We start from the raw sequence: 14779 nt of genomic DNA, 5'->3' as shown, positions 1-14779 counted from the left end.
CCCATTCTACTGCACAGCCGTGGGCAGACTGACATCACAACACACACACACACACACACACACACACACACACACACACACACACACACACACACACACACACACACACACACACACACACACACAGTCACACACGAACATGCACATATGTATGATGTACCCATGAAAGCAGGATTCCAGACATATACATGCACGTCATCATTAATATTATTATTATTATTACAACAAAACCAATCTTGAATTAAAAAGAAAATACATTACATCAAAATGCATTAACATCATGCCTATTAATGCCCTAGCTCTCATCCCCATCTCCCAACTCCTTCCATTTCTCCCCTGGGTGCTGGCCCTCGTCACATCTCCACAGCTTCCCTCCACCAACTACAACAATGACCCATTTCCATTGCTTTGATTTGGGCCAGTAAAGTGACATTTCACCAGAACAATGACAGTTCAGCAGAAAAAAACAAATCCACTCCAGGCATTCCCAGTGAGCAGTGGTTATTACGGCCTCTGCTGACTGAAGTGCAGGTGCTGCTGGTCCATTTTCTGAGAGTTACCCAAGTAATTACTCAGATTTAAAAAAAAAACAGTGTGTGTTACAGTGAGTCAGTTAATTGGCCTCTCTGGTGACACGGAGCAGTGCCGGATTCATTTAGCTGTCCTATGCCCTCTTGCAGCAATGCTGTGCACCCCACACACCCACCCACACACAGACCCCCACACACACACACACACACACACACTCACAGGAAGAGGTAAGACATGCAACATTACTGTTAAATTCAGGTTCTGCGCTCTGTTAATCAGGGCTGGAGTGTGTGGGCTCCCGCCTGAGGCTGTAGGTCACTGACTGCTGACAGACAGTTGGACAGTTGCTCCAGCAGATGTGTAGATGTGTACGTACATACAGAGCATTGAGGTCATTCCTTTGTTGTCTCTCATTCACTGTGTTCACAGCGCTGCCAGTTTAGACTGAGAACTAAAAGCAGAGGAGCAACCTCCGATTCCACATTCCACACTACGACGACCTTAAAGCTGATTTTATATTTGGACGCTTTAATGTTTACAAAGCTGCTTTATGAGTCACACAAGGTGATGATCCATTAAAATGAACCATGTGGTGCAAAAATGTCAACATGCCTGCAAAATCTTCAGCACCTCTGCTCTCTCGTTGACCTTTTCTGGTTGTGTTTCCTCCTTCCCAGGGTGCAGCTGCTTGGAGAGCGGCCTTATCTCTCCTCTGACCGCAGGGCTCACAGGTCCAAGTCCATCCCTCTGTTCCAGGTCAAAGACAGCCAGATGACCTGATGTGTCCTTATCCTGTTTAAGTGAAAGCAACTGTGAGTCTGTTTATTCTTTACACTGTTATCTATAACGTTTCACAAGTTTAAACTCTTACTAATAGATTAAGAGATGGAATAGATTAAATCATTAAAATGCCACACAAGAAAGCCAATACATAAAATCATTGTGAAAGTGAACAAATTGTATTTATTGCATTTATCGAACGTATGAAATGAGATTTGAATTAAAGTCAATGTGAGACAGATATTATTGAGGAAAGTCTCAGATCTTCCATGTTAAGTATGTTATGTAAGTAAAGTCTACTATGTAAGAGTATCTGGAACAAATGGTAACGCTACACTCTTTGGAATTTAACTCCCAGTGTTGTATGAGAAAGGTGGTTGGGGAGTGAGTTATATCATTTTTTTTGGCAACTCAATCAATTTCTCAAGGTTGTTCTGGCAGGTCACACGAGAGCATATCCATTCTCTTTCCCTGCATGTCATTCCCCCTATGTCTCGATCGTGTGTTAACTCTTTCTGTATAACTAAAGAATATCTAAAAAAACATACATTGTTAAAATACACGTGGAACTTTCTTCTGTTCTATAAGCAAAAGCAAAGATATTACCAGGGTAATGATGTGAACGTGAACGGTAACTGAGGAGTTAATCAGTCGTGTTCAGACGTCATACACGCTCTGACATTACTTGTCTGCAGCTCTCTGTTAGTTTTGTTTGTTCACTTCTGAACAACTCCCTACACATGTGATGGAGACAAAGATGTGGTTGCCCACAGCACAGGGCTCAGAGACGAGGTTACATTAACTTCTGTTTTTGGGCGAAAAACGGGGGGTGGTGGTGTCTCTCTGCTTAATCATGCAGAACAATCTAAGCCATCACACAGGGCATCGTTATCGAGTCAGGGCCTCAGCTCACAGTCGGCCACTTGAATGTTTCACATTCTTGGACTCGTGTGTGGGTGGTGAGTGAATTCACAGAGTCCTTTATACAGAGTGAGCGAATGGAACAAAGGCAGAGACAAAGCCAGACAGCATGGGGTTTTTGACAAACTGAAAAATAAATAAAAGTGGATTTGGACTTGAAAGTAAGATGGTTCATAGAAAGCAATATCCAATTAAGGGCTGCCTGAAAAAAAAATCTGTTATAACACAAAATAGATGAAATTAAAAAGACATTTTTTAAAGAAACTAAAATGAGATAAAAGAAAAATAAAAAAAAAGACATAAAAAATATATATAAAAAGATATTAATATATATGTGTACATACTTTATATATAACAGGTTATACATTAGATACAGTATGTTAAGAAATACACAGCAGATATGTACATGCACAAATACAAATAAGATTTGATGAAACAAGTGCATAAATACACATACACCGCGTTCCAAATTATTATGCAAATTGGATTTAAGTGTCATAAACATTTAATTTCTTGTTTTTCAATTAAACTCATGGATGATATTGTGTCTCAGGGCTCTTTGGATCATTGAAATCAATCTCAGACACCTGTGATAATTAGTTTGCCAGGTGAGCCCAATCAAAGGAAAACTACTTAAGAAGGACGTTCCACATTATTAAGCAGGCCACAGGTTTCAAGCAATATGTGAAAGAAAAAGGATCTCTGCTGCTGAAAAGCGTCAAATAGTGCAATATCTTGGACAAGGTATGAAAACATTAGATATATAACGAAAACTTAAGCGTGATCGTCGTACTGTAAAGAGATTTGTGGCTGATTCAGAGCACAGACGGGTTCGTGCAGATAAAGGCACAATGAGGACGGTTTCTGTCAGACAGATTCATCGGATTAGGAGAGCAGCTGCTGAAATGCCATTACAAAGCAGCAAACAGGTATTTGAAGCCGCTGGTGCCTCTGGAGTCCTGCGTACCTCAAGGTGTAGGATCCTCCAGATATTTGCAGTTGTGCATAAACCTGCTATTCGGCCGCCTCTAAACAACGCTCACAAGCAGAACCGGTTGCAGTGGGCTCAGAAATACAGGAAGGTGGCGGAGTCATGTTTTGGGCTGGAATCATTGGGAGAGAGCTGGTGGGCCTCTTTAGGGTCCCTGAAGGTGTGAAAATGACCTCTGCAAAGTATGTAGAGTTTCTGACTGACCACTTTTCTTCTGTGGTACAAAAAGAAGAACCATGCCTTCCGTAGCAAAATCATCTTCCTGCATGACAATGCACCATCTCATGCTGCAAAGAATACCTCTGTGTCATTGGCTGATATGGGCATAAAAGGAGAGAAACTCATGGTGCAGCCCCCATCTTCCCCTGACCTCAACCCTATTGAGAACCTTTGGAGCATCCTCAAGCAAAAGATCTATGAGGGTGGGAGGCAGTTCATATCAAAACAGCAGCTCTGGGAGGCTGTTCTGACATCCTGCAAAGAAATTCAAGCAGAAACTCTCCAAAAACTCACAAGTTCAATGGATGCAAGAATTGTGAAGGTGATATCAAAGAAGGGGTCCTATGTTAACATGTAACTTGGCCTGTTAAGATGTTTTTGATTTAAACAGCTTTTGATTTCAGTAAATATGACCTAATGCTGTAAATTCAACAAATTACCATTTTTGGTTCTTTACAAGCTATAAAATGTTTTGAAACTCTGTTGTGCATAATAATTTGGAACAGTGCATTTTGACTTTTTTATTTTCGAGAGACACAAGAGCTGCTACAGAACATGTGTTCAGATCACCTCATAACAGTCAGTGAATATGGCTTTGTTTTCATAACTACATAATGACATGCTGGAGTGAATCTAAAGATCTAGTGTGATGGATCACAGCTCTGCTTCTCCATCTACCGGCGGTCGAATGGAGGAATCTGGGAGTTCTAAATTATTCCTTCAAATAATCATTTAAAAGCAAAGTGAACTTTTGATGAGATAATGAGAGTTACAGTATTGTAAAATAAATAAAATAAAAAAAACACTGGTGAACATTTTAAATGTAGCATTTAATTCCAGCTTTCCTTCATCTTTCTTTGAAAAAAAAAAAAATGACAGAAACCTGAAGTACAGATGTTCAAATGTTTAAAAACTGAAAATGTTCTTTTGCTAGACAGATAAAGCTGTATCAATGAAAATAATACCCCCTTTTATGTTATTGTCACAGCCCAAGTGCTGTTTCGAAAGATTTTTAACCAATCTTTTGATGATCAAAGAAGGAGCAATGGCTGCTTCTCATCATCAAAATGTCAAATACACCCGATAAGAAACTCCTTCCAACATTGCAATAAAACATGTACCCACTTAACTAAATCCTCTCCGCTCAAGGACACCGACACAAATCCAACCCCACAAGGTTACAAGTGTATTGTTTTCCTCCTCTGTTTTGGCTTTTGCATCACCCTGACCTGGCTGAGAACCAGCTCTAAGTTGCTTATAAAGGGAAAGCCCCGATCTGTGAGGCAGCTTTCATCGCTCCGCCTGGTCGTGTGCAGGTTGTTTTAAATCTGCCTCCCTATCCCTATCCCATGGCTCTGATCCCTGCTTGTGAACTGGCGATGACTCCTGTGGGTTTGGATGGCATACTGGCGGACTTGGTCTCCATGTCTCCGAACGCCACTGCCGTGCAATCACCGGGCGTCTCTGTGGCAACCAGAACCCTAATACTGCTCGTCTGTCTGCTGCTGGTCGCCTGGAGTCACACAGACAAGAAAACTGTACCAGGTAGGTTCATACATCGGGCCGTACATCAGCATTGACACTTTTGCAGTTTCTCTATTTGTGCTGAAATCCATTTATTTGTCATTTACCGCAACAGGACCTTCTTTCTGTCTGGGTGTGGGGCCACTTCTGTCATACATGAGATTCATCTGGACTGGTATAGGCACAGCCAGCAACTACTACAACAATAAGTACGGAGACATCGTCAGAGTCTGGATCAATGGAGAGGAGACCCTAATAATCAGCAGGTTGGTTTTCTGTTAATCCTTAAAGTTACCAAAACACTCAATCCAAGTGTGAATCTATCATCTGTAGTTTATTTATTTATATATTTATTTATTTATTGCACCATAAGGCCATCAGCAGTGCACCATGTACTGAAGAATGGACTTTATTGTTCACGTTTTGGGAGCAAGCAGGGACTCAGCTGTGTTGGTATGAATGAGAGAGGCCTCATATTTAACAACAATGTCACTTTGTGGAAAAAGATGCGCACCTATTTCACCAAAGGTAACATTTTCACACATTCAGCCCTGCATACATACTAATTGATCCAGTTATTCAGATATGAAATATTTGACTAATCTCTAATCTAAGCCCTGACAGGTCCAGGTTTGCAGAAGACAGTGGAGGTTTGCGTCTCCTCCACACAGACTCACCTGGACGACCTCCAGAGTCTGAGTCACGTGGATGTCCTCGGCTTGCTGCGCTGCATCGTGGTCGACATCTCCAACAGACTCTTCCTGGGGGTACCTGTCGATGGTGAGTAGGCATGCCTTCATTTGTTGAGAAATCTGTTCGTCTGGAGCAAACGCACATGAGTTTGAATTCATCAGCTTCTGTTCAGTTCAGATACAGTGAATTTATGTTACCGCTGTGTTGTGTTCCTGACACATTTGTTTACCCTGCGTGCAGAGAAAGAGCTGTTGGTGAAGATTCACAAGTATTTTGACACGTGGCAGAGTGTGCTGATCAAACCGGACATCTACTTCAAGTTGGACTGGATTCACCGGCGGCACAAGACTGCAGCGTGAGTCACTTTATTATCCACGTTATCAAGTTTCTTCATGCGTGAGCCCACTGTTAGGATCTTTTCTTTTTGTGGCTGAGTTCTTTTAACAGTCAAATCAAGTGTTATATATCTGTTGTCTCACAGCCAGGAGCTGCGAGATGCCATAGAGAGCCTTGTGGAGCAGAAGAGGAGGGATGTGGAGCAGGCAGATAAACTGGACAACATCAACTTCACCACAGAGCTCATATTTGCACAGGTCAGTCTGAGAATCTGAATTTCTTCCTCCTGCTCATGTGTGAGAAATCCTCTTATGGTGAAATATCATCCATGTGAAGACAGTCAGCTTATTCACGTGTGTGTGTGTGTGTGTGTGTGTGTGTGTGTGTGTGTTTTCAGAACCACGGCGAGCTGTCTGCTGAGAACGTGTTGCAGTGTGTGTTGGAGATGGTGATCGCGGCACCAGACACCATGTCTATCACTCTCTTCTTCATGCTGCTGCTCCTCAAACAGAATCCAGATGTGGAGCTGCAGCTGCTACAAGAGATAGACACTGTTGTAGGTAAGGAGCTGGGAGAATTGAGACTGAAAGACACTGGCACTGACAACATGTAGTACGGATGAAGTGCTGCCTACCCATGCTAGATTTAAAAAACTCATGCTTTCACCACCTGATCTGCTACACATCAAAGGTGCATTTTAATCAATGAAGAGTGTAATATTGAAATGAGATACAGTTTATGTCAAACAAAATAATGTGCATGTGAATTAAATAAGTTTGTCAGACTGCTGCCAGTTTATTAGGTACAAAAGTACTAATAATGACAATCCTGCAAAGGGTTAAACTGCTTTTTTTTGTAGTGTTGTTGACTTGCGTTGTGTTATAAGCACAGCTGAAACAGTTTCAACAAAAACTGAGGATTTATTGCAGGACTGTTGTATTAGACTGCACTGCACTTACTTTTAGCTAAGTGTACCTAATAAACTGGCAGTATGGCAGTAGTGATATGTCATTGCCCTGGTCTTGCTACCTACAGGTGAGAGACGGCTTCAGAACGGGGACCTTCAGAAGTTGCAGGTGCTGGAGATCTTCATCAATGAATGTTTGCGCTTCCACCCTGTGGTGGACATCACCATGCGTCGAGCCCTGTCTGATGACATCATAGGGGGCTACAGGGTCCCAAAAGGCACAAATATCATTCTCAACACCGGTCGCATGCACCGGACAGAGTTTTTCCGCAAACCAAATGAATTCAGTCTGGAAAACTTTGAAAAAAATGTAAGTAAGCGTTTTGTTTTTTTCATGTAAAGTATAAAATTATATGATTAAATAACTTAAAGTGAATAAATCAACTCTTAAAGACATTCAGTCTCACTATGAGCGATGGGCGCCTGCATGAACACAATTTTTTTTCATATTTGACATGAGAGATTTCTGTTGTCGTCCTTGCTCCTCTCACTAGTTTGAGGTGGACAGGTCCCGGCTGAAAAAGGTTATGTCACATATTTCCACGCATCAGTAAGAATTCAGCAACATTTGAATCAGACTGTGACGACGGTTGTTTCTTTACTGTCAATCAAATCTGATAAAACCACGCCCACACAGTCCTCGCAAAACAGATTAGCTGAGTGGCAGACTTCTAATAAACAATATACAGTTAATTAAAAAGTATATTACAGTATGTGACAGGAAAATACCACCTCCTCCTACCTCTCTCATCCATCCTCTGCCCCGCCCCTTCGTCCTCCTCCAGGCTCCTCGCCGTTACTTCCAGCCGTTCGGTAGAGGCCCTCGATCCTGCGTTGGCAAGCACATCGCCATGGTGATGATGAAATCCATCCTGGTGACGCTGCTCTCTCAGTACTCTGTTTGTCCCCATGAGGGCTTGACCCTGGACTGCCTCCGACAGACCAACAACCTGTCCCAGCAGCCTGTAGAGCAGCAGCAGGAGGCCGAACATCTCGGCATGAGGTTCTTACCCAGGCGGAGAAGTAGCTGCCAAACACTGAAAGATAAATATATATGAGCTCCACTGCTTCATTTATATCATCTCATGACTGTACAGAGTTTTATATTTTGGATTGTATGTATTAAAATTGTGTTTCTACTGGAACTAATAGGCACTGTGTGGAAAGTTTATACACACACACAAATAAATGTAAATTGTTGTACCGATATTGTGTGTTGTTGTCTTCTTTTTGGGTGTTTTCTCATTTCTTCTATATATGTAATCATATATAAATATGTAGATATTTGGTTTTCAGAAGAAGACAGTGACTCTTGGTGTTTCTTTAAAATGATCGACACACTTCCTTAATTTAGCTCTTTATTTTATTTTACTTCTCTTTTTAAATAAATTGATATTTTATTTTTTAGCAGAATTTTGTGTTTGAAAGGAATGAAATTTATGAATTTTGTATTAAACGCAAACCCCAACTCTGAAAAGCCTCAGATAAAAGAGGAGGAATGACGCATGTTTATAAGATGGGGATGCTTTTTTATTTGCACATACTGGTCAGGAGAGGGCACTACAGCACATCCCATAATGACTTGCTCTTTATCTCCAGCACAGCCTAAATAAAGCAACTGATCTGTTCATTACATCCAAATGCGCTGCCTCTGGGCAAACATGGCAGAACATTTCACACACAGATGCTTCAATTTGTTTTGCTTCCACTTTCTGAACACCAGGGATTACACTGAAAGACCATGGGAAGCGCCACTTGCAAACATGTTTGTTTAATAAGATAAGAGAAACCAACGTGGGGGGTGGTGAAGTAGAAACGTAGAGAAAAATATACACGTGAATAAGGTTTTCAGGCGTATGATAAAGTTCCTCCAGAGATGTCACCCATCAGCTCTTGTGTAAAATAAAAGTGTCAGTGTTCCCACACACACACACACACACACATACACAAATCAATATCTGCAAAACAACATCTCACTACCTCAGCAACAAGTTTGTCCAGTGTATGTGTGAGTGCATGTGTTTGTGTGTGTTTGTGTTTGTGCTGTATTCAAGTTCATATTGGGACTGAAGGTTGATGTGTTTTTTTTTTCCTCTATAAAATGTTATTTTCCAAATATTATCTGTATGTATGTGCAGGTAAATAGCACTGTGTGTGTGTGTGTGTGTGTGTGTGTGTGTGTGTGTGTGTGTGTGTGTGTGTGTGTGGAGTTGTTCTCTTGTTTGTGTGTGTACTACAAGCTGTTCCTTGCAGGTTTCCTGGGATATAGCGAATGAATCACTACATCTCATTAACCTCAGTCTCATTCCTGTCCTCCATCCAGATGGAAATCATCTCACTGCAGTAGCTCTGACTGCACTTTGTTAGATGTATCTTGAAAATCTACCAGGAAAACATTCTTCTTCACAATAATCTCCATCATCTCCGTAAAGCTTCGTGCCACTAATGAGTTAAGAGAGAATTAAGTCATTAAAAATGGATGTAGATAGAGGAATACGGGGGAAATATCCAGCTGAATTTGCAGTAAATCGGTTGCTGCTGAGTTCCTATCTGCTCTTCTGTCAACTTGTTTTTCTACAACCAAGAAACTTTGTTTTTCATCTTTTTTTCTGGCGATCGAAGTTGTAAATTACTGTAACAATAATAAAAAAAACATGTATTAATCTATAACCGTATGTGTTATAGCACATAGTAGTGTACAGCAGCTTCAGGGTAAAAACATGCTTTAATTAGCACCTCCTTAAATAAGGGCCTTATACTGTCGTTTTCAATTACCATCAATATCTAACTACCTATCTATCCGTTAGGTGGAGATGTTATGAGATATTTCTTTCTGGAAGTTTTCTGTGTGTCCTTAAAGCAAAGTAAAAAATAAATAAATAAATAAATAAAATTTTTGGCTGTCAGAATTCAAGCATAAAAAAATAATGGTGGCAGCTCCAGCTGTTACTATAGTGGAGGAAGTGTGGGGAGCTACAGTGTACAGTCGCCTACATACTGAGCTAATGTGAGTCCTCTGGCTCCAAACTTGTGGGATATCAGGCATCTGCAAAACAGATCTGTGGTAACTTTCACTTCAAGTCTACTAGTGGGGACTGTAGTGTGTGTGTGTGTGTGTGTGTGTGTGTGTGTGTGTGTGTGTGTGTGTGTGTCTGTGTCTGTGTGTACAAGTGTGTCAGATTAGGAAATAGTTTTAATGGGGAATTGAATAATACTTTTGGTTTCAAACTGTGTAAGCCTTGCCTGCCTTTGGGACAAAGATTGCCTGTGTCTGTCACTATGATTGCAGTCCCATCATTCCAGTGTCTTCTAAAGTCAACAGTTTTCACACTTTGAAACACTTTGCGTTTTAAGGTAAGAAAAAGAACATCCATAACACAGAACTTCATTTTACTTGGACCAGCAAGCAACATTTGAAGGTACTGAAACAGCTCGCGTTGCAGAGTCTGATGCACGTCTTTGAAATATTCAGTCTGTTCTTTCTCTTAAGGAAGTCCATGGTTCTTCATATGTGGTTTTTGTTAGTCACATGATGTATATTTTCCGTCTCATTCCATTTATTTCTATTGCCGCATGACAGATTTATAGAGGCAGGATGCCAGACAGCTTTTAAAATAACTCCGACGTAAGAGCCTCGCAGCAAAAAGTTTAGAACGTCCTGCCTCGCGCTATGATTGACAATCTGATTGATTACATGCTGCTCACCGGTCCGCTCGCACACACACACACACACACACACACACACACACACACACACACACACACTATGTGGTGCTAAAATTCAGAAATGCCAGTGGCCATATTGTCTCTCTGTTTCAGTCCCCTGCTGGATTATTGCTTCATTAAAAGAGAGCCTTGGTTGCTATGGAAACATCTACCAGAAAGGGTAAACTGGCAATGTACTCATCTCTCTACATTGTCGGTACACTGTCAACAGGGACTGTACCTCCTACAGTTAGGAATGACACTGTTTTCCACGGTGCTGGGAGATATTTGCTTATTTGGATGTTTCTCAGCCTCCCTGATGCTGTTTGCTCGTACGATCACAAGACAGCAGGACCTAATATGTAGCCAGACTCCCCTCGAAACAGGAGTGAATCTCTCTGATCAGGCCGGTCTGTGTGAAGAAGCCGAGACTGGAAGGCTCTCTGCCAGTAAAGGCACTGGATCAAAGGCAAACTTTAACTTCATAGTCTTTTCATGCGGCCCGCTTAGCAAAGTCAGCTCATTTGTTTCTCATTGAACATCAGAGGAGAGTGGTGGTGCACATCATTACAGGAAGCTCTTCTGCTTCTTCTTCTTCTTCTTCTTTCAGCTTCTCTCTCTCTGTCGACTCAGTATAAGCCAGCTTTGCAGGTTGGGGCTGCAGAGTTTGGTACGCCAGCTAATCTATACATGGATGCTGTTGTTTCTCTTTCTTTCCAGTCCATCCGTTTGTCTTTTAACACCAGTTTGACTTTAACTTGGAAAGTTAAGGAATTCAAACATTTCCAAACATGTCTATTACAAATGCTCACTTAAGACGGGTCATTATCAGTGGTGTACAAGTCAGTGCAACTCAGTACAATTCAAAGACACTTGCAAACAAAGAATTTTGTCTCTTCTCTCGGGGTCTACGAAAAAACCTGCCACAAAAAAGTTCCAACAGCACATAAAGTACAGCCATACAGTGCCACCCTGCTTGTTGCTACTTTATACACCTTAACACTTCTACTACTTCTACCGCTACATTTCAGAGAGAAATATGTGTTAACTCCACTATATTTATCTAACAAGTTAGTTGGAAACGGGGACAAATATTTGATGATCAAAACATACAATCAATTTATTTAATATGTTCTAGTTTAACTACTAAATAAAGCTCTGGTTTCCTCTCTCAGTCCGAAGACATGCTGGTCAGGTAAACTGGCGCCTCTCTAGGTGTGACTATAAGTTTGCGCAGTGACAGACTGGCGCTCCGTGAAGAGCGCACCCCACCTCCGGCCTTATGTGAGATGGGACAGGCGCCTTCCCTTGATAGGTAACTGATGGATTAAACGACATCCCAGCATATAATGTATTTATATTTGCTTCAGCTCCTGCAGCTACAACATAAAAGTCTAATTAACAATTACTTCACCTGTAACAGTAATCCTATAATATAACACTCTTTGCCTTTCTGCATGCCGACCAGTTTTTTGATATTTAAGTATTTTAATGATAATAATCACACGTATACTCAAAAAACTAAATATAGGACTTTCATTTGTGATGTATTTTTACACTGTGATATGAATTCTTCTTTCACCACTTTCCACTGGCCTTATTATCTCCTGTTAGTGTAGTGTGGTTAGTTTGTCCTATCCAGCAGAGACACAGTAGATTTGACAGTAGCTTGTAGTTATACAAGAAAAAGAACTTACAAAGTGAATAGCCCCACTATTACTGATGGCACATTTATGATGATGGTGATTGTATCAGAAACAAAATTACCTGAGGCTCAGCCAAAACGCAAGAGCTCACATGCAAAGGCCAGAGGTACTGCACTGGGCTCTAGAATAATATTCCCGTTTCAGTTTCATGTTTGGGTTTCTCATAACTTTTGACTTTATAAAAAAGTGGAAGTACTCTTCCCAGAAAACTAAAATAGTGTAGATTCACTTTTATGGTTCTCTGTCTCTGGGCAGATATGTTTTGTTTTTCATGCTTTACTCCATTTCACATCAGGTCAAAGAAGTGTACAGCTTTACTGTGGGGATCAAAGTAGCTCAGCTTTTCGTGATTTCTGGCATATCTTCTTTGTCAATGCAATATTGAAGAATGAGTGCACACACACACGCGCACGCGCACACGCACGCACACACACACACACACACACACACACACACACACACACACACACACACACACACACAATGTCAAAGATAAATGCGCCTTGGGCAGCGGGCAGGCAGGCCAATGCCATCTGGTGCCCGGCGTTCACGCTGAGCAACAGTCAGCTCCACACCTGGGAGATAGTATAGCCTGCAACTGTTGTCGGACCACCAACTGCACTCCCACCTGCCCCCTCACTTCTGAATCTGAGCTTTATGTTGTCTCACACACTGAAGATAGAAAGTAATTCAAGTTAATTAAAAGAGAAACCCACCCTGAGATGGTTTTTTTTATACACCACCCCATCTGTCATGTTCAATATCTGGAAGCTATTTTGTGACTGTTTTTCAATTAGAGACTGCCGTCCTACAGTATTTCCAAGAATTCCTCTATATCTTTATAGTTTTCAGCTGTGGGAAACAGAGTAAGATTTGCTTTGTAGTGAGACGTCCAGTGAAAATCACAACTTTTACCTAAAACACAAACTTTGCCGCTTTCATTTGGTGGAGAAATTGTTCTTCTACAAACTTTTTTTCTCTGCATGACTGTTAAATGTGTGAGTGAGTCACCAAAGCTGTTATTGACTCTGATGCCAAAACCTGACATTTTATTGCTATAAACATTTTTTGTGATTTGCCCATTATCTGTCAATTTAAGCAAATATTGCAAAAATGATTACCAATAACTGCATTGAAAGCAGATTTTCTTTTTCTTTGTTTGCTTGGGGGCAGCACAAAAAGCAATAAACAAAGACATAGCCTATGACCTTGTGAAGCCAATGTCATCTTTAATTTAGAGTTGGTGCATTGTTTTTTCATTTAAAAGGAGCTTAAAGTTTTACTATTGCTGCGTAGCTAACATTAGCGTTAACAGCTGTTCACTTTCTTGCCAAGACCTTCAGCCACCGTTGCGTTTACAAGAGAAGAGGTTATAATACGTCCTCTGAGCTGCACCGCTTCTTCAGGGCAGCCTGGATGCTACTCGGTTTCAGAAAGTGACAAGACGATGAACATGCTAACTACAGTAGAAGAAATGAAATGATAGAAATAGAAGCAAAGTAAGATGGCTGCTTCCCACCTCTGCAGACAGCGTTTGGCGAGTAAAAGAATGAAGTTTGATGCTGAACTCGCAACGTTTCTTCCAGACTGGTAAGTAAACAACTGTTAGTGCTAAAATTGGCTACGTAGCAAAAGCGAATCTTACAAATAGCTCCTTTAATTTAGAGTGTAAATCCAATATCCTCTCTAATTTTAGTGAATTTTGGGGAAATCTATCTGGCTATTTAGCTGCAAAAAGCTCCACTGTGGTCACCAGCTAGTCATTAACTTTATCTGCTGTCTGCTGCATGCAGTTGGTTTATGAGAGCTTCTTCTTTTAAAACAGTTGTCTGCTGCTGGAAACAAAGTTGACATGGGCAGTGAGAGTGAACCAAAACAGCGAAGTTGTGAAACAATACCCTGAAAGATGCTGAGCTGAGGGGAAATGCAGAGTTACGTGCTGTAATTCTCACAGCTTTGAAGAACACATCACGTATTGTAAAAATTACAACGGAAAGAAGAATGTAAAGTTTCATGAGTCATCATCTAATACAACTCAAAAACTACTTAAAGGATCCAAAACATTTCAGATCCCTTCAATGATTACTGTATTTAGTAAAACAAATACTTGGCTGAACTTAATGCAGCCACCACATTATTGTTATCTGACTGATTCTATAAACAGCCAGTAACAAGTGGTCATGGGAATTTTACTGCTGGAGATGAATTTCAAGTTGCCATGAATGACTCTCTCCCATTGCTCTGCTAAAACACAGGCAGCACTCTTACCCAGAGACAGAGAGAGGGAGGAAGAGAGAGAGAGGAAGAGACGGCACTTACAGCATACAGAAAGAGGTAGAGAAAGAGTTTGAGTGGAGAGAGCGTGAAGAGGCCGAGTGTGACAGCACCGAATGAGAGGAGGAGGAG

General features: G+C 41.1%; 1 protein-coding gene across 1 annotated transcript; it reads left to right on the top strand.

The window, feature by feature from the left end:
- Positions 1–4727: 4727 nt before the first annotated feature.
- Positions 4728–8171, top strand: cyp19a1a (cytochrome P450, family 19, subfamily A, polypeptide 1a). Its single transcript, XM_023408747.2, has 9 exons — positions 4728–4987; positions 5082–5232; positions 5340–5494; positions 5582–5746; positions 5900–6014; positions 6141–6252; positions 6393–6555; positions 7031–7272; positions 7748–8171. The coding sequence occupies exons 1-9, from the start codon at positions 4792–4794 to the stop codon at positions 8018–8020; spliced, it is 1572 nt and encodes a 523-aa protein (XP_023264515.1). The 5' UTR covers positions 4728–4791; the 3' UTR covers positions 8021–8171.
- Positions 8172–14779: the final 6608 nt, after the last annotated feature.

Source organism: Seriola lalandi, unplaced genomic scaffold, assembly GCF_002814215.2.
Source record: "Seriola lalandi dorsalis isolate HSWRI2012SDOR001 ecotype SW California unplaced genomic scaffold, Sedor1 jcf7180002054372, whole genome shotgun sequence".
NCBI lineage: Eukaryota > Metazoa > Chordata > Actinopteri > Carangiformes > Carangidae > Seriola > Seriola lalandi.
The sequence above is the reverse complement of the archived record's forward strand: the minus strand, read 5'-3'. Positions and strand labels throughout refer to the sequence as shown.

Coding starts and splice junctions, on each gene's coding strand:
- cyp19a1a (XM_023408747.2), top strand. CDS start 4,792: ATGGCTCTGATCCCTGCTTGTGAACTGGCGATGACTCCTGTGGGTTTG. Junction 4,988..5,081: donor AGACAAGAAAACTGTACCAG/GTAGGTTCATAC, acceptor TTACCGCAACAG/GACCTTCTTTCTGTCTGGGT. Junction 5,747..5,899: donor CCTGGGGGTACCTGTCGATG/GTGAGTAGGCAT, acceptor CCCTGCGTGCAG/AGAAAGAGCTGTTGGTGAAG.